The sequence below is a fragment of the Pararge aegeria genome, chromosome 16, assembly GCF_905163445.1.
Source record: "Pararge aegeria chromosome 16, ilParAegt1.1, whole genome shotgun sequence".
In the NCBI taxonomy this organism is placed as follows: Eukaryota; Metazoa; Arthropoda; class Insecta; order Lepidoptera; family Nymphalidae; genus Pararge; species Pararge aegeria.
The window spans coordinates 8978259-8998695 of NC_053195.1; the positions used below are offsets into that span (position 1 = coordinate 8978259).

At 36.5% G+C, this 20437-nt stretch overlaps 3 protein-coding genes across 3 annotated transcripts in view; 1 reads left to right on the forward strand and 2 right to left on the reverse strand.

Annotated features, from left to right (window-relative positions):
• Positions 1–1417: 1417 nt before the first annotated feature.
• Positions 1418–3532, forward strand: LOC120630340. The gene is made up of 3 exons (XM_039899538.1): positions 1418–1776; positions 2647–2889; positions 3279–3532. The coding sequence occupies exons 1-3, from the start codon at positions 1594–1596 to the stop codon at positions 3441–3443; spliced, it is 591 nt and encodes a 196-aa protein (XP_039755472.1). The 5' UTR covers positions 1418–1593; the 3' UTR covers positions 3444–3532.
• Positions 3533–3557: 25 nt separating this feature from the next.
• Positions 3558–10847, reverse strand: LOC120630338 (IQ domain-containing protein K-like). Its single transcript, XM_039899535.1, has 5 exons — positions 10481–10847; positions 7153–7292; positions 6972–7066; positions 5541–5670; positions 3558–3652 (listed from the first exon to the last, which is right to left on the reverse strand). The coding sequence occupies exons 1-5, from the start codon at positions 10737–10739 to the stop codon at positions 3560–3562; spliced, it is 717 nt and encodes a 238-aa protein (XP_039755469.1). The 5' UTR covers positions 10740–10847; the 3' UTR covers positions 3558–3559.
• Positions 10848–12093: 1246 nt separating this feature from the next.
• LOC120630336 overlaps positions 12094–20437 on the reverse strand; it is a 32833-nt gene continuing 24489 nt past the window's right edge. Inside the window, exons 2-6 of the mRNA XM_039899533.1 lie at positions 15878–16234; positions 14575–15759; positions 13490–14305; positions 13316–13416; positions 12094–12755 (exon numbers count right to left, since the gene is read on the reverse strand). Of these exons, the coding sequence (XP_039755467.1) occupies positions 12146–12755; positions 13316–13416; positions 13490–14305; positions 14575–15759; positions 15878–16234 (3069 nt within the window). The 3' untranslated portion in view covers positions 12094–12145. The remainder of the gene's footprint in view (positions 12756–13315; positions 13417–13489; positions 14306–14574; positions 15760–15877; positions 16235–20437) is intronic.

Here is a 20437-nt window from a genome sequence, read left to right on the forward strand (position 1 = left end):
CTCGGGTTCAGGAAGTCGAGTGCGCCAAAATGACAATGACGAAATAGTGTTCGTTTCACAATAATTTCTTGATTAAAAATTTAAATATTTATAAAGCCCTAAAAGTAACATTCTGAGTCGTGTAACATAAATGTTACTTAAAAAAGGTGAAAAGTAACGTAAAATGTTAAAAAAGTAACTTTCTAGCAGCGCTGGTACCTACCCAGTACCCACTATGGAGGGTAGAGGTAAGGAGGATCATCTGTGTATATGAAAAAGTGTCGTCAAAATGTTTTAAATTAGGATGGCGCCACATTTGCATCAAGGTAACTCTTAAAAGAATCGCCAAACCAAATATTGTTAGAGTAGGCTTGAAAAATAAACAAGGAAGTAAGGTTATATTTACCACAATATTTTGTACAACGTAAGTTGTTGAAATTCTCAATAATTAACTACTTTAGTCGATAATGACATTATTTTTTTTAACTCGGCATACTTCAATTCATCTACGATTGCTACATTCATACCATACCCTGTGCATCCACCAGCGCCATTGTGGAGGATTTTTGAACTGTTATTTAGGGCATACAACTGGACACTTTTTCAACTTTTCTCCCATATAAGATGACTCTCCTTACCTCTACCCTCCATACTACCCACTTAACAAATGAACTTGTTTTTTTTCTTCTTTATTCTTTACCATAGGGAAAAAGCAAAGGTATATATCACAGTGCACATGCATAATTTCCACAGAAAGCAAAGGCAGCTGGCAGAAAAAAAAAATACAGTCGGACATTATCATTTCAAAATACATTAAAATTACCCGTTCATCTTAATTTGACACTTGCACCGATTGGCAGACCTGACCAATGAAGCTTACAGTGTTGCAAGAAACTACTGCCTTTTAATCGTCAGGCATTTCATGTTTATTCGTAGTTTATGAAGAGAAAATGAGAATTTCTAAGCCGCTGTATTATGATATATATATTTATAGGACATTACCAAAGTAGTCTCTCTCTTACAGGGGCTTATGTTATTTGGTCGTCACTGTTGTTGCTGTCACTGTCACGGTAGAAAGGGTACTTAGATAGTAAAGCGTAACTACCTAGCCAACCTATGTTTTACCTTATTTTATGCTATAGGTGAATATATCGATACCCTATGGGGAGTCGCTCCAGCGGCCATACCTACAACGAAGTACGGAGACCGGCCAAGGAACAGAAGAAGATCAATATCCTATAAAACACATTACAGGCCTTTATAAATCGATCGATTATATTCCCCATTCCCGCATGAAACTGTATATTCGTCACGACTTGACATTTAGTTAACCTGTGTCAAGTCAATCTATGAGCTACCTACGGTAAGTTAAAATTTTGAGGGCTGTATGGTCAATGATCTTTGCAAGTCCTGAAGAGGACAGATTAAAAGACAACATTAATATTTGTGGCACCCGGTGTCTATGTAATATTGTTCTGTGGTGAAATTCTTATTTCTCGTCGAATGTCGAAATAATTATAATTAAAATAATTAATTCAACAGCGCTAAAAAATTGTATAATTAAAGAATATACAGTGTCTACGTACCTGAGAACCTTACAATATTTAGCGAACAATGTCGTCGCCTGTAATTAAATATGTTGGTAGAACTACAAATTTTAAGGGTAAAACGTTATGGGAAATTGTTGGAAGTCTTAAGAATTATGGAGTGGGAAGGCTGATAGTTCGTTCTGTATTCGAACGTTATCCTGAAGCAAGTTTTATGAAGATTACGAAAGTTCAAACATGCCCTCATGAAGTAAGTGTGGTTATTATAGTTTGGTACTTTTTATTGCCAATTTGGCTAGAAGGAAGGCATATCCTCTTATCCTCCTATTGCTTATCATATGCTCTTCTCTTATCCTAAACAACTTCATCCCTCTGACGTTATCCAGCCGGTACTCCTCTTACTGTGTTGAATGTCTGTTAATGTCTGTAATAACAAGTATATTTCTATAATTTGTATATAGAGATATAGAGATATATATATATATATATCTATCATATAAAAATGTAGAAATTATGTAGCCTTAAAATGTGCCATCGCTGGGCTCAGGCCTGGTCTCTTATTTGGGAGAGATTTTACAGCATAAACCAACACTAGGATGTTAGGCTTCATATATCACTTTATAGATTATTGGGTTTTAATAATTCCACAGGAAACCTATGGTGGTAATGTATCTCTAGGATGCAAACTATTTCTATTGTATATTCACCAAGATGGTAACAAATGCTGATTTTTAAATTCCTGTTAACTTTTACCAGCTACTTTTCCAGGAATACTAATTTGAGCCCATCTCCAAGTTGCAAGCTGGGTGCCAAATTTCATCAAGATCTGTTCACTGGTTGATTCAAATATATGTAACAAACCTGACTATTATAAAACTGACATTTAATAATAGTAAAGATTATGAAATATTTGAGATTAAAGAAGTGATAGCCTACTTCAGCATGCCTTTCAGGGGTGCAATCCTGAGCACGCCTCTTAGTTGTCAGAGTTATGTATATAAATGTATTCAAGCAATACATTCAAACAATGTTAAATTATTCAATATGATTTAACATTGTTTGAATGGTTATAGATTTCAGCAAAATATCTGCCTGACTTGGAATTTTTTACATATTTCAGGAACGACGAAGAGTTCGCGTTTGGGTAGAAAAAACCTTCCGAGGCAGAACCCTGCCAAAGCTAACAGAAATATACCGTACATCATACAAGCCTGATTACAAGCTAATTCCCAAGGACGAAGAAGCACTCTTGTTGCAATCTACCGATCATAAAAGGACAATAGACATTCTGCCAAATACTGTTGAAATGCCACCCCTTATGAAAAAGTTCATTGTGAAAGATCATGAGAAAAAAGGATTAGAGGTAAGATTGCTCTTTATGCTGTCATGTCACTAGTATTTACCACAACCTGTTCCATGATTCCTTAACCTATATTTATACTGTTGAGACTACTTGTACTCTTGTACTTATTGCCGCCTTCTATTGCCAGATGGGTTATGGGATCAACTGATTGGAAGCAAGATTTTGCCAATATCCGTTGAAATATTTTTTTTTGAGTGCGACTTCGTCAAACATTATTTCAAATTGGCATTTCTAATATAAGTATAGATAACCCTTCATTTTTTATTTAGTTAGTCTCTTAGGCTATCTATTAAAATAAAAAGTCCTTACTAGTTCCATATATAACAAACACACGTCTTTAACTTCTAACTGGAGAGTGGCACTAATTTATGTAATTATTTTATTTTCAGGTTGTGAAAGACTTTGTTCTACCTTTATCATATAAACATAGCCCCAATAGGGTACAAAGAATTGCAAAAGGTAATGAGAAACCCACAGTTCAATTTACTATGGGTCTTGGAAAACCTGTGAGTCCTTCTCTATATGAGGGAGTGTCACTTGAGAAAACCTTATGAAATAGACTGCAGATACTTTTAGCAGTTTAGAAATATCAATGGTCCCTTCAAATAATAAAGAACTATTAATATAAACACTTAGCTATAGATATTATATTGTTTAATTTCTTTCAATACTACTTTTTAGTAAAAACATGCTGTGAGGCGAACTTCTTGGCTAAATATGGATTAATGTCCATTTCTGGAAGGTTTTGCTCTACTTCCAATTTCTGAAAGTTAATGATTTAATTTGATTAGCAAAACTTAGGTTCTTTCTCGTATACAAAGTCTTTATCGTCTGCTTATTTAAAATTCATGAGTCAGCAAGGGTCAAAGTCTATACTATTGTAAAAGGATTGAATTCCAAGACCCTTCACACTTTAGAGTCTTGAGATTTGGCGCCTTCAACGATTATTGTAATAACTGAGACAGAAGACTAAAAGTGATCTCTGTGGCGTGACGTGGACAGCACCAATTTCTTAACTTCAAGCAGGTACTGAGAATACTGTATTTTTGGTGTAAAATTGGAAAAGTATATCATAGTCGATTATTTATTTGTTCAAATAGGCACATATATGGCACTTCTGATGCGTTCATTATACAAAATGTATAACTAGTATCTGTTGTCACTTAAATCAGGATTATTTAATATTTTAATATGAACTGATGAACTCACGAATACGTTCGAGTAGTTGTGATCAAATGTATCACACCTAACATCTTTTACAGAGTTATAAGCATTTGTGCTATTCCAGACTCCGTGCCAAATTTCATCTAGATCCGTTCAGGCGTTCTGGCTTGATTTTCTCTTTCAGAATTATTATCATTCTAATTGTAGTGATGTTCTAAATAACCGTAATCTCCAAATAATATTGCAATAAAATATCATGGTAAGCCCCTAATTATTCTATTACGTTAATCTAAAATTTCACGAGAAGACGCGATGAATATTTTCTAGTTTATCACCCTAAAGTGACTGATTTAGGGTGGATAAACGTAATGACTTATTAGTTTACGTGACTAATTAGTTAATTAATTATGTGTCTGGGACATGAGATTGTCATCCTCATCATCATCCCATAACCGGCCCACTCAGAGCACGGGGTTTAGGCCGCACTCCACCAAGCTGGCCCAGTGTGTATTGGTAGACTTCACACACCTTTAGAGAACGTTATGGCGAACCTCCCAGGCATGCAGGTTTCCTCACGATATTTTTCCTTCACCGTTAAAGTAAGTGATATTTTTAATTTAAACCACATATAAATAATTTCGCGAACAGACTTAGTTCTGCAGCATACGCGGTTAAAAAGACATATGACAAATAAAGAAACTGCTAGGCTTGTGTATTTTAGTTATTTTCACAGCATTATGTCCTACTGATATAGATTCTATTTTCGTCCTGCAGAAAAGGGCTGTTCGTGCGATATATAAAATGGGCCCAAGAGAGTCATTAAGGGATAAATTTAAAGAAGTTAAAATAATGACGATGCATAGTAAGTACATATTTGAAAATTTAATTTATGTCCATAAAAATGAATAGAAAAAATAAAAATGGACTGTAACAATATTTATATTAGAAACAAAATAAACTCGTTGTGCAGTTTACTAGGCTACACAAAATTGCAAAATTCAGCCAAGGGAAATTGTATATTATTTTATAACAAATTACCAAATGAAATCTTTGAGATGTCTCTCAATATGTTCAAAGTTTATATAAAACGTAAGCTTACAGAAAAAGCCTATTATAATATAAAGGATTACTTAAACGATAAAAAAACTTGGGTGTAAATTGCTCTAGCTTCATAGCTTAATATAAATTTACTGTGAGATGGTGATATCAAAAAACAAAATAACCGGCTAAGTTTGTTGTGGGCTCTTAGACCAGGGCGCGTTTGGAACCCTCGTAGCTTTAGGTTTAAGTTGGCGAACGAAGTTATCACCATCCCCTTACAATTATGTAAACATATATGTATGAACGCTTCATAAGTGCCTGTGATAGGCCTACAATAAAGAAATTTTGAATTTGAATCATTGCTTATATTAAATGATCAGGGTAGTAACGGCAATTTAAAGTAATGCATCTCTATAAGCGATGGTAAGCCATCAGATCTTAATTACCTTCCAGAAATCGCGCATCTCTTGGACTTCTTCTTCTCGTTGAACGAAGTATTGGCGGACCGTTTTCTGTATCAGTGTAGCTGCATATTCCTCGGGCCATAACCAGGATTTTGGGTAGTATGGCCGAGGACTGATAAATAGATTTATGTCATGACCATTTGAATCGACAAAGTTTGTATTCGCGTCAGTAAATACAGTCATCTGACCCTTACACTTCCCGCCACGAAGAATAATGGAAAATGATTTATCCATTCAGATTTGTGAGATAATAATAAAAAATCTTTAATGCAATTATCTCATATTCATGAGATAGGTACATGCTATTCGCTATAGATTCCGAAATCAAAATTTATATCATCATATAAAGCCATTATTACCGTCCCACTACAGGGCATCGGTCTCCTACCACACTGAGGTAGGAGGCGTTATGGCCGTAGTCTACCATGCTGGCCCAGTGCGGATTGGTGGACAAAATTTGTTTATCTTTTACTAATATTTATTTATTTATTCCCAATTTTACATTATATAAAGCTTTTGTTGGCTTGTTTATTGTTTACTTGAACGCGATAAGCTCAGGAACTACTGGTCCGATTTAAAAAACTCTGTGTTTGATTTATAGACGGACGAAGTTGAAAAGGACCGTATTTTAATATATTTCATTTTCTTCGAGTATGCCTAGTTAATATAAGCAATTCTGCAACGTTAAGTCTGTCTGTTTGAAGTGACTAGTAAATCACATTCAACGCATTACCGGCCCACAAAATGGCACGAGTCTCCTCCAACAATGTGAAGGGGTTAAAGGCCTAGTCCACCACGCTGGTCCAGTTCGGATTAGTGGACGGCCATGGCGGATTGTCACAGTACATACTATACATAATATAATGAATTTGCGTAGATAATGAAAATTAGGCTTAATTTGCTATACTCCGCGAAAAGCAGGGGAATCTGTATGGTGTAATTTATAATTTATTCATTCTTTATACTGCACACCAAACAGATCTTCAGCAATTTACCCTCTACGCATGTTTCGCCGTGAAACCGGAGCATCTTCAAGAGATGTTGACTTTGCAATTTATAATTGTTTCTATTCAAATTGCGAAGAGGCTAATTTTGCAACAAAGCCTGACAGTTGAACTATGTTAGCTTCAATAGGTGTTGCTCGGATCTCTTACTAGCAGATTCGTTAAAACCGCATTTCTAATCAATCGGCTGCTTTGGTACTTGTGCCTTATTGGCAATGGAGCCTTGGTATATCTTTGGCAGATCCGTTCAGTTTTGCTGCACTTTTTAGCGCTTGTTTTACACCTGTCAGCTTTAATAATCGCATGACTATTATATCAGGAAAGCTTAGCATGAAAACGCCGCCAGATTTAATATTTATGACCATCAGATGATATCATTGGCATAACAGTGTTTTAAGAAAAAACTTACTTTTTCTTTAGGAATTCTCGAACCCATGGCATATTAAATAAATAACAATTATTGAGTTTACGGTAAGGGTGTCGGGGGTTGTTGTTCCATAAAAGCTGCAATTAAAATTATATACACAATAACTATTAGTTAATTTTAGTATTTTGATGACTGCTAATTTTGCATTTTTTTTTGCTATTACCTGTGCAATATGATCGATTCCGTTAAAAAAGCATTTTTGAATTTTTAAGGCGTCCCATATAACTGCTTTATTTAAAGTTTCTTCCAAAGCTGGTATAAGATACACATAAACTTCATTTGCAATATAATCGCATTCGGTTTCTGAAAAAAAGGTATTTATGTCAAGTACCTAGTTCTATACATCTTATGATAGTAGGTATGATATCCATAGTACCTACTTAACTCGTACATTTCTAGTTTTTTTTCCTAGTTAGATTTCCATAAACTCATTACGGTACGGTATTTGACTGGACATATTTGAAATATATATAGTAGAAAACTATGTCTCATTTTAAAATTTTAGTTTTTGTATTGAACTGATCACAATCTTTAATCACCGTGTTATGTTATATTATTCGTATATGTTGGATTATTTCTACTAATTTTGTTGCTTTTTCTTGTTTTAATTAATATACCAACCACCTCTACCATGTTCCAGGGAAAGCCAATATGTCTTTATTGATTTTCCTTGGAACACTTACAAACAGCTTTCTAGGTTTTATCAGACTTAGTGGTAATAATAGGAAACACAATTTTAATATGGCAATCAAAATATGTGCTAAAACAAAACGCTTCTATTAAAAATGACTAATTGAACACTTTCTTTTTCCCTCCCACTAAAACTCCTATCTTTAAATAAATGAATAAATAAATAAATATACTACGACAATACACACATCGCCATTTAGCCTCATAGTAAGCGTAGCTTGTGTTCTGTGTACTAAGGTGACTGATGAATATTTTTATGAATTTATACATACATATAAACACCCAGACACTGAAAAACATTCAACGTTATGATCATATGCAGCCTTATGTACAGGCTCCAATCTGATGCATAACTTAGACCCACTACGCTTCCATGTGGTAGGAAAGGGCTAAGGTAAAATTGCAATCCTTTATGATTTTATCACGTCATTTTTGTGTCGTCTGGGATCAACGGCTCAACGTTTTCCGAGCTACGGAGTTAGGTAACTTTTATTAGATTTTAGCATTGCACATTATTGTTAATGTTTTATGGCGATACTGTAGTTATACCAGAATGTTTACGTTTGTCATTCGCTTGATCCACATGCACGTGTTAGGAAATAGGGAATTACAGCACGTTATCTATGATAAACCCGATGATTATATTAAATGTATCAACAAATCATAGTTTGTATACTCATTGATAATGTATTGAAAATAGAATAATGGACTTTAGTAGACTGTCAAAGAAAAGTATACGATCTATGGCGGGAGACGCGAGTTTGACAAGATCGATTGGCGGGAAAGAAAAGTTAGCACGGATTTTAATTAATGAATTGAGAAAAGGAGATTAAGTAAAGTATTGTGGAAAGAACGTTACAAATTGGCAATAGATGATTTGCAATGATATGAAAACGATATACCGAAATATTGTTGTGGCGAAACAAGAGTTGTATGTACTGGGGATGGGAGTTGTTAAAAGTTGTTGGTACTATGGTTGTACCTGATGTTGCATCAGATAAGTATATCTCATCCTTTGGGTTAGCATTATTTTATACAGACAGTTTATGTAGCAGAGGTTGCTCTATACAAACAACTTGTTCCAAAAGTCCTGATGTTATAAGTGATAATAGTAGTTATGTTTGACCTGTCTTAAAATATGTCTTGTATCAAGGGGCCTAGCGTTATTACATATGACAATGTTGTAATTGTGTTTATAAGTTGTTTTGATTGAATAAAAGAGCAACGGTAGAGTTTCTTGCCAGTGGTCTTCTCTGCCGAAGACAGCATTCCGAACTGGTAGTAAAGTCATTTAAAGGTAACAAGTAATATGAATTATAGAGAAGCCTAATATACAGTATAAGAGTCAGTCCAGTTGTTTTATTACACTCCTTGGGAAGTCAGGTTTATAGTTTATAGGTTTACAGACCCACAACACTGCTCTAAAGCAGGTTGGTGGGCTTTAATGATGTCTTTTATAAAATGAATACTTTAATAGGAAGGAAGAATAAATAATTACTGCTAAGAAACTAGGTATTTAGCTTCAATAATACTGTTAATTAATGATAGATCTAAGTGCCATCCTGAACATTGTTAGTATTATAGTTAATAAGTGAATACCTGGTCCATCATTTCTTTATATTTTTTTAACACACGCATGCATGCTTGCATAGTCACAAGGATTTTATGTATTTATTTTTGTGTATAATTCTGTAAATTATGTTGAAATATACATTTATTTATTCCAATCCGCACTGGGCCAGCGTGCCAATCCGCACTGGGCCAACGTGGTGGACTACGGCCTTTACCTCTTTTCTCATTGTGGGAAGAGACCCGTGCCCTGTAATGGGCCGGTAATGGGTTTTTATGATGATGATGATGATGATGATTTTGAATTTGAATTTTGATGATGATAATGATACATTTATTAGTAGCATTAACAAAGCATTACTGTCAATTTCAATCGATTTTCTAAAAGCAGTCAAATACCCTATGGGCCTTATTGTACCTATAACGGGAAGTTCCTTTCGTTTACTACGATGGGCTGTCCGGATTCATCGTTATCAACCCATCACCGGCCATCTCAAGGGCACGAGTTCAGAATAAGGAGAACCGTAAGGAGGGCCTTGTCCATGACGCTGGCAATGTGATGATTGGTAGACTTCACACACCTTAGAGATCATAATGTGCGTGCCGGAGATTGTACACGGTCAATCCGATAAGGAGGCCGATATAACTTTTACCATTAAGGCTGATTAAGAGCCTTTTTTACCACTTTAATCGAATTCACCCTCTGAAACTGTGTGGCGTGCCAATTTTTATGAATGAATGAATACACTTTTATTGTACAGGACATAAACATACCTACAGAGAAATTGTATAAAATAATTAAACGAAAAGTATACAATTCTGCGGCCTTATCGCTACATAGCGATCTCTTCCAGGCCACCAATGGCGTAAAACACAGCTCAAGAAGAATATTATCTAAGAATCTGAACAGTAGAGCTTTTTGTCCTAAAGCTGGTTAATGTTACCGCCATGCCTAATTCTGCCGTCAAGCTGCATTGTTGCAGTGCTGAATTCCGGTCTAAAATCGTTGTTGCCCGAGGCTTAAACCTACAGGTTAATACTGGACACAGGGCGGCACTCTATACGACGAGTTCCTTGCATGCCCTGCGAAGTTTTGCCTTAACATCAGGTAAGCCTTCTACTTGGGCCGTCAAATTAAACCTTGAGGTGTTGTATTTTCAGCAGCATTATAGAATATTAGCTCAGCAGTAGCAGTTAAACTTATTACGTTAAATAAGTGGAAAGGAACTAACTCTGAAATGGTGGTTTTGGTGTTACTTCTCTTTTGCTTTGCGCGTATTCTTCAATTTCTTTATAATTATTGTTACTTTCTTCAACAATTTCGTTCCAATTGGCCGTATGCCTCTTCCTAATTAATAATGGAAAATCTATTTCGGAACAAGGTAGACTGTCTGGCAATGTGAAAGCTGTCACAGTTTCACTCTTCTCATTCGCCGCTGATTTCGCGTCTTTTCCGGACTTGCCTTTACGATCACTTGCTTTCCCGGCCATTGTGAGTCGCGAATTGGATTTTGGAACAACGTACCTTGAGATTTGCTGAACAAATAGAGGCAGACTATTGATTAATTAACCAAATTAAGTACCGTAATAACCTATAGATATCGGCTTATCCGTGCATAAATTCGTTAGTGACTTAAGGGTCTTGTGACAAATCGAAATTTGATGTTTTTATAAATATATTTTTTTATAAGTTTATTGTTTGCAGCCTCCTTGCATGAGCAGATTAATCTAGGTAGCGTTGGAGTCTTTTTAGTAACGCAGTGTTTTATCAAGTTCTGACATGATGACGTTCATGAAAGGTGCTGTAAGTTGAAGTGTGACAAAACAAATGTGACAAATAACTTAACACTATTTTGACTAAGATATTATGTAGGTCATTTATTATTCGTAGCGTGTTGGCGGCAAAAATGGAAAAGTATCCGTGTATCAGTCCACCAATCCGCACTTGGCCAGCGTGGTGGACTATTGCCTTAAGCGCTTCTTACTAAGGAGACCCGTGCCCTGTAGTGAGCCGGTATTGGGTTGATATGATGATGATCCGTGTATCTAGAATGCTTACCATTCCCAAAACAAAATCTGAGGTGTGATTGTGTAAGTTTTTTCATGGATCGTTACTAAATACGGATGGGACATCAATAGTTAAAGGCGAAAAATGAGGAAAAAACTTCAAGACACTAAGTCAGCGTCTTAAGCAGGGATTCATCCTAAAAACTACATGTATAAACAATTAAAGCGGTTTCATTCCCAGCTGTCTGTCAATATTTAAGTTTTTCTTGAACTGTAGCCCTTCAGATCCAATAATATCGGATGCTCTTTGGAACTGTTGCAATCCAGATGGGTTTTTTCCTGTCTTTAAAACCAAGGACATTAAAACTAGTCTGATTTAGATATGCCCATGGTCTCCACTCTGGTCTCTGATTAAGAAATGGCCATGGTCTCCAACTCAGAACCCTATGATGACTCCTTGCGCTCGAGTGTGTACGTCATTTGCCCTGCAGTTGGCCGTTAATAAAATATCTTCTTCATGAATAGAGTATCATTCAATACACGCCAGATAATGAAGACCATTACTTCTTATGTGATTTATCCTTCTACCATCGACGATGAACGATAAACCCAGTGGATAAACCTCAAGAAAAACTGTAGAGAATTAATGAAAACCTACTGACAATAAGCTATGGGCCTCTCCAATTAAAAAAGGATATATGTTTATTATTATATTTATTTGTTTTATTTTACAAAATAACTGCACAAGCATTTACTTAACATCTCTGGACATTACCGTCCAAAGGTAAATAATAAATTAAAAATTTAAATAATGTCTACTTCCTAAAGTTCACTGGAATATTCTTAGAATATTATACAGAAGCATTTCGATGAAAATGTTTCTATTTAACTTAATAATGGGAGAATTTCCCCGTGATCTGCGAAATCCAGTCTAGGTAGTGAGCAACTTTCACATACACGCCGGGGACGCCAGCCTGGCCGCATCCAATGCCCCATGAAACGACACCAACTAATTGCCAAGTGCCGCTACGTTCGCACACCAACGGACCGCCGCCGTCACCTTTGCAAGCGTCTTTTCCATCTTCACCACCGGCACAAATGAACCCTGGATTAAGTTCATAGTTGTAACCTAAGCGCGTCTGTCGCAGTTGTTGTTGGCATTGTCCATGAGGAAGCACAGGTACATCAACCTCTTTAAGAATGTTTTGGTATTTTCCGTTAGAGCCGAACGCGTCTTTTCCCCAGCCGGTAGTCCAACATCTTTGTCCAGCGTATTCGGTGTATTTATCAGGCAAGCAGGCGGGGCTAATGTGAGGATACTTGGTCCATTCTACTGGGTGATCTAGTTTTAGAATAGCAAGATCGTTGTCTAATGTCCCAGCGTAGTATTGAGGATGCACGTGTACGGAAATAACGTCTCTTTCGATGTATGGATAGAATTCAACATCATGATTGACATCCCATTCACCTAAGCGTACCCTCAGCTCGAATCCTTGGTGTCTGTATAAGAAAAGACTTAATTGTAGTGAACAAATTACTTAATGTTACCGCAGCATGCAATGTGTATATTTAATAAGTTCTACAAATTTTACTTATTAACATCTATTTAAGGACATATATATAATGTTTTTTCTTAATTTTAAAATTTATTTCCTAGATTTAGATATTGAAGTCTCAATTTTTGTACATTTTTGACAGTGACCAATATACTTTTCGTCTGCAAAATAAAACTTTTCCTATATGGAAGGAATAAATTAAGCCATTCCGTTGCCAAAATTTTTGATCTTTCTAGTCTCGGGCTTAGGCCGTGCGTTGTCGATCAGTCAGGCAGGATAACATACTTATGTAGATTTATAGATACTTACGATTTTATACAATGTGCTGCTGTCATAATATGAAGCCCATCAATCAGTGTTCCTCCACAGACATAAACTGACTCTTTAGGATCCTTCTTTAATATAGCAGCCTGCCATGGATATTCTCCGAATTCGCTGTCACCGTCTACGTAGGATGGTGTCTTTATTCTGCCATTGATGCCTTGCGAGTGTCTTATTCCGCACTGACCGCGGTTAGATGCCTGTGGTCGAAGAGGGCGACGACAGCACACCTGGTTTTGCTGACATTGTGGAATTTGTGGCCGACCACCGAAGTATCCTTGACGCTGGAGAAATGAATAAAATTTTAAATAAAATAATACCTCGTGCATTGCGATATATAAAATGATAATTTGTTACCTCTTCAATAAATTTGGATATAGAAGCTTCTTTGGAGATTTCTCTTTTCTTCCTTTTCTCAGGAAACCGAATTGCTTGGCCTCCCCGGTTTGCCCCAGGATTAGAAGGGACGGTAAAGGATCGCGCATATGCATACCTGTTCGCGTAGTTAACGCCTCTTTTGTCAGCACTAGTATTCGCAGATCTTTCAAAGCCGTAACTACCATAATGGGGATTATGATCGACTGAACCATCGTAATTATTATCATTGTCATCGTCATAGTAATCCTCATTACCTGATGGTCCTTCTAGATTATTTTGTGGATTTTCCCGATAGTGACTATGTTCATAATTTGAATAGTGTGGTGAATAAATTGGTGGTTTTGGAATATAATGCGGCGGGTGTGCTGGGTATGCATATGGGGGTTGAATTGGTCTATGTAAATGCGGGTTGTAAGAATAGGGATTATAATGGTGAAAATGCTCGTGCTTGTTTAAGAGATATTGCTTCTTTTCGTGAAATAGGTGGCCCAGTTTATTAACAACGTGCTCATTTGGAGTTACGTGTAAATTGACAAAAGGTTTTACTATTTTTTCACCATAGTCATTTTTCGTAACTTGCACAGCCAATAAAGGATTCACAGATAGTAAACCGAGATTAATACCTCCGCCGTTCAATGCGGGGCCATAGGGATTATATATGGGGTTTGAGTTGTAAGGATTTATAGGATAGCCGTGGGAAGGCTGGGGCAACCCAAAAGAGACACCAAACGTAGGCTGCACTTGTTTCTTGTTATTACCGCCATTTTCACCGAAACCAGTCAACCCAAGGAGGCGCTGCAGTAATTTATGTTTGTTTTAAAATACTTTTTAATTGAGTGTTAGAATTATGAAAGTGCCCTTTGTTTAGTTGTTCTTTTTAGGTATTTTAAGTGAATATGTACAATGAACATACGAACATCGAAATAAAATACCATAGGTTACCCCAGATTTCTATTTGATATTGTTGAAAGAATTTAAGGTAAGGTAAGTAAAGGACAGGAATGGTACAAAGTGTGTATTATTGAAGTTATAATATAATGGTTAATTATGAATATTCCACTTACCGGTTCAATTTCCTTAGTTGATTCTTTGTCTTTAACATCATTGACGTCTCTTTTAGTAATTTCTTTAACTTCAGTATTATTTTGACTGAGCTGTGCATCTACGGATGTTTTGTTTATAGAATCCAGCTGTTCCTCAGTCAGAGCTACAATTTCACTTTCTTTATTACGAGGATCTATTGGAAGATACAAATCATCTCTGCGTCCAATAATTTCTTGGCTTGGACATTGATCGTAGTTTACACATACACATTCAAATCCTTGTGCTTTAGCTTCATGGTAATTTTGTTGGTAAAGATTATTTTGGCCGAATGTTGCTGGACCTTGATTATATAAACTGTTACTAGATCCTACGTTCAGTTCCTTTTTGTAAAATTCTCCATTTTGAGACGCGTAATTGCCTAAAGAGTTTCCGTACTTTTGATCTTCAAAAGCATTATTAGCAAATTGATTGGGTAATCCTTGATTGAGGATATTAGTGCCAACTTTATTAAAGGCACTGTGCCCATATTGCGATCCATATACAGTGTCCGTTTCATAAATTGGTTTAACGCTGTGAGAAAAGCCGCCAGTCATGGGCTTAAATCCTCCTGAAGAGACAGCGTTGAAGTCTCCTCCTGACGATGTTATAATATCAGATGATTCTTGGTTGTGTAACTGGGATGCTAAATGACCCACAGATCCGACTGGTATAGCTACAGGCTTTATTATAACTTGAGGCTTCTTGTCACTGTCCTCGTGCACATAATGATGATGAACATGCTGCTGCACTATTTCAGTCTTAGTATTGTGTCCAGATGTTGGCACTTTATTATAATTATTGGGTTTTGAGTTTTCAAAGTTATAGGGTTCATTGTTAGCATACATCGGTGGTTTCGTTACATAGTTAGTATCAAATCCATTATAAGCGCTATTGCTTTGAGAAAATTGGAAATTGCCTCCAGCTACACCATATTTGTCAGAAAATCCTGGCCTTATATTTCCACCATATCCCGGTCTTCGAGGAGGAATTTTTTGTGGGCGTGGAGGATACAGCATCGGCTTAGGAGGCCCATAGGCTCTAGGTGGTCCTCGTATTGCGATAGATGCAATGGGTTTTCCAATTGGCTTGATGTCTACCGGTTGGGCATAAATCAGATCATCAGGTGAAACATAAGTCCTTTTCTCTTGGGTATCTTCATCTTCACACTGTAAATAGTTTTATTTAAATTAAATAAAGATAAATGTATAAGAAACGTATTCTAGTATGTCGTAAACCAATTTAATAGTTAAATTTAAAATAATAACGAACTGAAAAAAGAATTACTTGAATAAGTCCTAAGGTGCAGAGACGGCTTTTTATTAAATTTCTTGCTTCAGTATCATCTCCTGAGTCCAAAGCTTCTTTTATTGTTGGATCGCTGTATACATCATCGAAGCCTCCCAGACTTCTCCCTTGTTTGCTGCTAACTAATTCGTCAACGATATCGTCCAGTACAGTGCCTGTGGTATTATAATTATTTTCATGCGCTTCAGCTGTTTCTTCTCCTTGTAATAATTCAGTCGGTTTATCATTAACTTGTTCCGAATTTTTATCAGAATTGTCTCCGCCCCATGACCAATCGGCAGATATGCTGCTTATAGTTAATAGCAGAATGCCGAAATGTGTCAACCAGCGCATGATCTGAAAAAATATTAAGGTATTATTTTCAACGACGCGTAAAGAGTAGTGTAGATGGCGAAACATGGGTAGGCGGAGATTCACTTTTACTTTCGCGGACAACGGTTATGTAAGCCTCTTTAATGTCGGAGTTTCGTTGCGACTCAGGCAAGCGTGAGTCTGCGAAAGCATTTTCTCATGTTAGGTTTGCATACAATTACGTATGACGATAAAATCTAAAAAGGAACAGATATTAATGTTAATCTTCTAAATAGATGTTCATAAATTGTGAAATCTCATTTAAAAACGAGCTTTACATTCGTTTCCGTGCGATGTATCTTAATTTATTGCTGTCACTCTTTTGTTTTTATTATGAAAGTGGTAATGGGGTCAGTGTCATCAAAAACCGGCACAGTTGCCCGGAGGCTGCCCGTTGGTAAGCGCCGCACGTTTGACCTGTGCGTCATACTTTCGTAACAACTGTGATATAACTTCCGAAATGGTATTCGATTTGCTTTATGTAACGTATTACAAAACCTATACCCCTTTAAGACAATCAATAGAATTTATATGAACATTATTATAAAAATGTCTAATGGCATTTTTGAGATTCTTAAATTACACGACGGAACGTCTTCTTGAGTTAGTTTTACTATATAAGTATGGTGTAAGTGCAGCTAAGCTAAGTATGGGAATTAAGGAAACTTATATACTCTGGGAACATTGTCACTATTGAATTGAAAGATTAGCATCTCAAACACATTGTGTACTGTTAGTGTGGCTCACTATATCTTCGTTTTCATTTCTAAGTGAAAGTAAATAGATATTTTATACCTATTATAGCAATACAAAAATTAAGTAACTCTACCTCCCTTTGTGTTTGTAGTTACTGGACTTTATTTTGTTCGTAAAAACGCCGAAATGCAACTCTCCGAAAATTATTAAAGTTAAATTCAAGAACAGATAAGATCCAAGAAAGAATTACTATTCTTTTCTGATTGTAAGCCAAAAAAAAATATATCATCCTCAGCCCACTAATGCCCAGTGCTGGGCAGCACAGACCTTTCTCTCAGGAATAGGGTATAAGAGATGAGGGTCTAAGCTCGCCGTCTTGTTAAGAAAAAAATACTGAATCACGCTTATCACGTTCACATAATAGCCACTTAAAATTATGTCGAATCCGTAATTTAATTATGTATTATTTTCGTAACGGTTTTGTTTTGAATTATGAAGCACTTTAAACTTACTTTTTAATAACACTCTTATTTATCACTTTAAAAGTTTTATAATTCCTTTTACCACTTCACTGGCGCTCTGTTTGCGTCCGAATGACTGCAATTCCAACCACCACAACGCTTTATACTTCGACCAACATAAAGATGCACGAGCTCGGATTTTGTAAGATGATCGACTTGACTTCTACTACGAAACGTTTTCGAGCAATATAGCTCGCCGATTTGACTTCAGTGTCTTAGTAAATATTGATAGAACAGACTTTACGTTGATTCCGTGGTACAGGGGGTGACGTAGGTTTTGCCATTGATCAACCCTGTGCTTCATTCATGATTCTGTTCCGAGTATATTTGGCAATGGGGGAAAAATTGAGGTTGTTTCGCCGGATCTTCTACAGTGTTTTGTTTTTATAGAATAAATTAAATAGAAGTTTTATGATTAGTAGCATTATGTAAGTTTAATTTTTATATTTATCTATTTCAATAATGCTTATACTTAATACAACTGTGCATCCTCATACCTTTTTTTCCTTTCCGAAGTGTAATTTTAATAAAAATAATGGTTTCAGTAAATTTAAAAGTGGTACAGATTGACACAAAATTCATTTATATTTATAATTCAAACGAATTTTAGTAGATGTGTAAAAACACTTAATTGAGGGGAAAATAAAACTGGTAGCATAGAAATCTCAATAGATTTGAATGTCCGGTGGTAAATCTATCGCTATCGCAGAAAACGTAGATGCAAAGCTTAGTAAAAAACTTCTAGCAAGCTCATATTTACTGTAACTGTAACGTCATCCATGCTTATGATTTTTTAATTATGTGTTTTTGATAGGAAAAGGGCCATTATTATATTATACTAGCGTACCCAGCCCGCTTCGCCGGCTAGATTTTGCTTTATTTTATTTAAACAATAAACTTACATCATTAAATTTTAAATTTTAGACTTATAATATATTAAATCATTTATTTCTCTCCGTATTCATTCTCTTCTAAACTCTTCTCGAGCGGGTGAAGATCATTATCTTCACCCATGTACACCCAACAATAGAATATGATCATAGTAAATAAAAGCTTGACAGTTCAAAAATAGGAGTGCTCCGATCGTCACCAAACTATACAGGATTACTCGCCAGGTCAGTCAATCCGGAGATTCCCTGAAAGTTTCATTGAAATCGGTCCAGCCGTTTCGGAGCCTATACGGCCCACACACTTTCTCTTTTATATATATATATATAGAAGATAGATACTAGCGGAACCGACAGATGTCGTCTTGCCCGCTAAAGCAGCGTCACCTACCGGGTCCAATTTTATTTTCAATTCATCCAGGATCCTATTGAAATACACAAACAAAACTTCATCCAAATCGGTCCAGCTGCGTAAGAGGAATTGGGTGACGAACATGCAGAATATTGTTGTCATTTTGAATTCTTACCGTTTAAACCTTCCCTCGACTTCCACGAATATGTAAAGACCTAAATTTGCCAAATCGGTCCAGCCATTCTCGAGTTTTAGTGAGACTAACGAACAGCATTTCATTTTTATACATATAGATTATACCCACTTTTCGAATTAGTTACATTGATTCGTAACGTAAATATTTCTTATTCGTACATAAAGATAATTAAAAAATGAAAATGCTTACTAATTTAATGTGACCTACTAGATTTGATTTCCGAATTTTATTTTCTATAATGCTTATCTAGGATTTCTCTCGTAGCTTCAACTGATATTTGTCTTTAGCTATCGAGAATGAAATTAAATAAACACAATACCTCTATTGTGACATCAGGTTACCTAACCATGTGCGTGATTCCTAATGCAGCGAAATGTAGGTTATATCCTAGCGAATAAGGACATAACTGCTTACAACACTTTCACTGATATATATTAATAGTTTCGATAAAGGCTTCTTTACTGACTTCTTTAGTGATGATAACTTAGTGTTAAGGGCTTCGGACTACTTTCGGGGAGACCGAGTCCGATCCCCAGCTCGCACTTCTGACATTTCGGAGTTATGTGCATTTAAATTGAAAAATGCACATAACTAATAAAATATATAAAAACAAAACTTTAACTTCGTAGGAAAACATAGTGAGGACACCTGTATGTCCGAGAATTCTTCATAATATTTTCAAAAGCTTGCGAAGTCTACCAATCTGCACTTGTTTAGCGTGGTGGACTACGGCCTAAACCCTTCTCATTCTGAGAGGAACCCCGGGCTCTGTAGTCGGTCTTTAATGGGTTGATAATGATGACCTGATTATAGGTTATACATTAAGGTCAAATGCAGATTAAAAGAAGATTTCATACCGCGGAAAGATTAGTAGCACGCATGGAATGAAATTATGAGTATGAAAGATTTTTTAAGTACTGGAAATGATCATCATCATCATCATCATCTCAACCAATTGACGTCCACTGCTGGACATAGGTCTTTTGTAGGGAGTTCCACAATGCACGGTCCTGGGCCGCTTGCCTCCAACGGCTCCCAGCTACTCGCCTGATGTCATCTGTCCACCTTGTTTGGGGCCGACCTACGCTGCGTTTACCGGTGCGGGGTCGCCATTCCAGCACCTTAAGACCCCAACGTCCATCGGTTCTCCGAGCTATGTAAATGTATGCCCCGCCCATTGCCACTTCAGCTTCGCAACTCGCTGAGCTATGTCGGTAACTCTAGTTCTTCTACGGATCTCCTCATTTCTGATTTGATCACGTAGAGATACTCCTAACATAGCTCTCCCCATCGCCCGCTGAGCGACTCAGAGCCTTCTTATGAGGCCCATAGTTAGCGACCATGTCTCTGATCCGTAAGTCATCACTGGCAACACGCACTGTTCGAAGACTTTAGTCTTCAGGCACTGGGGGATTTTGGACGAGAAGATGTCACGAAGTTTCCCGAACGCTGCCCATCCGAGTTGGTTTCGGCGGTTTACCTCTTTCTCGAAATTGGACCTACCTAACTGGATCGTGTGTCCTAGGTCTCTCTACT

Bases quoted from the DNA above. Each gene is read 5' to 3' on its own strand.
- LOC120630340 (XM_039899538.1), top strand. From the start codon at position 1,594: ATGTCGTCGCCTGTAATTAAATATGTTGGTAGAACTACAAATTTTAAG. The intron at 1,777-2,646 runs GTAAGTGTGGTT...TACATATTTCAG, and splicing joins TTCAAACATGCCCTCATGAA to GAACGACGAAGAGTTCGCGT. The intron at 2,890-3,278 runs GTAAGATTGCTC...TTTTATTTTCAG, and splicing joins ATGAGAAAAAAGGATTAGAG to GTTGTGAAAGACTTTGTTCT.
- LOC120630338 (XM_039899535.1), bottom strand. From the start codon at position 10,739: ATGGCCGGGAAAGCAAGTGATCGTAAAGGCAAGTCCGGAAAAGACGCG. The intron at 5,671-6,971 runs GTAAGTTTTTTC...TCTATTTATCAG, and splicing joins CGAGAATTCCTAAAGAAAAA to TCCTCGGCCATACTACCCAA. The intron at 3,653-5,540 runs GTAATTAAGATC...ATTAACTTTCAG, and splicing joins AGATGCGCGATTTCTGGAAG to AAATTGGAAGTAGAGCAAAA.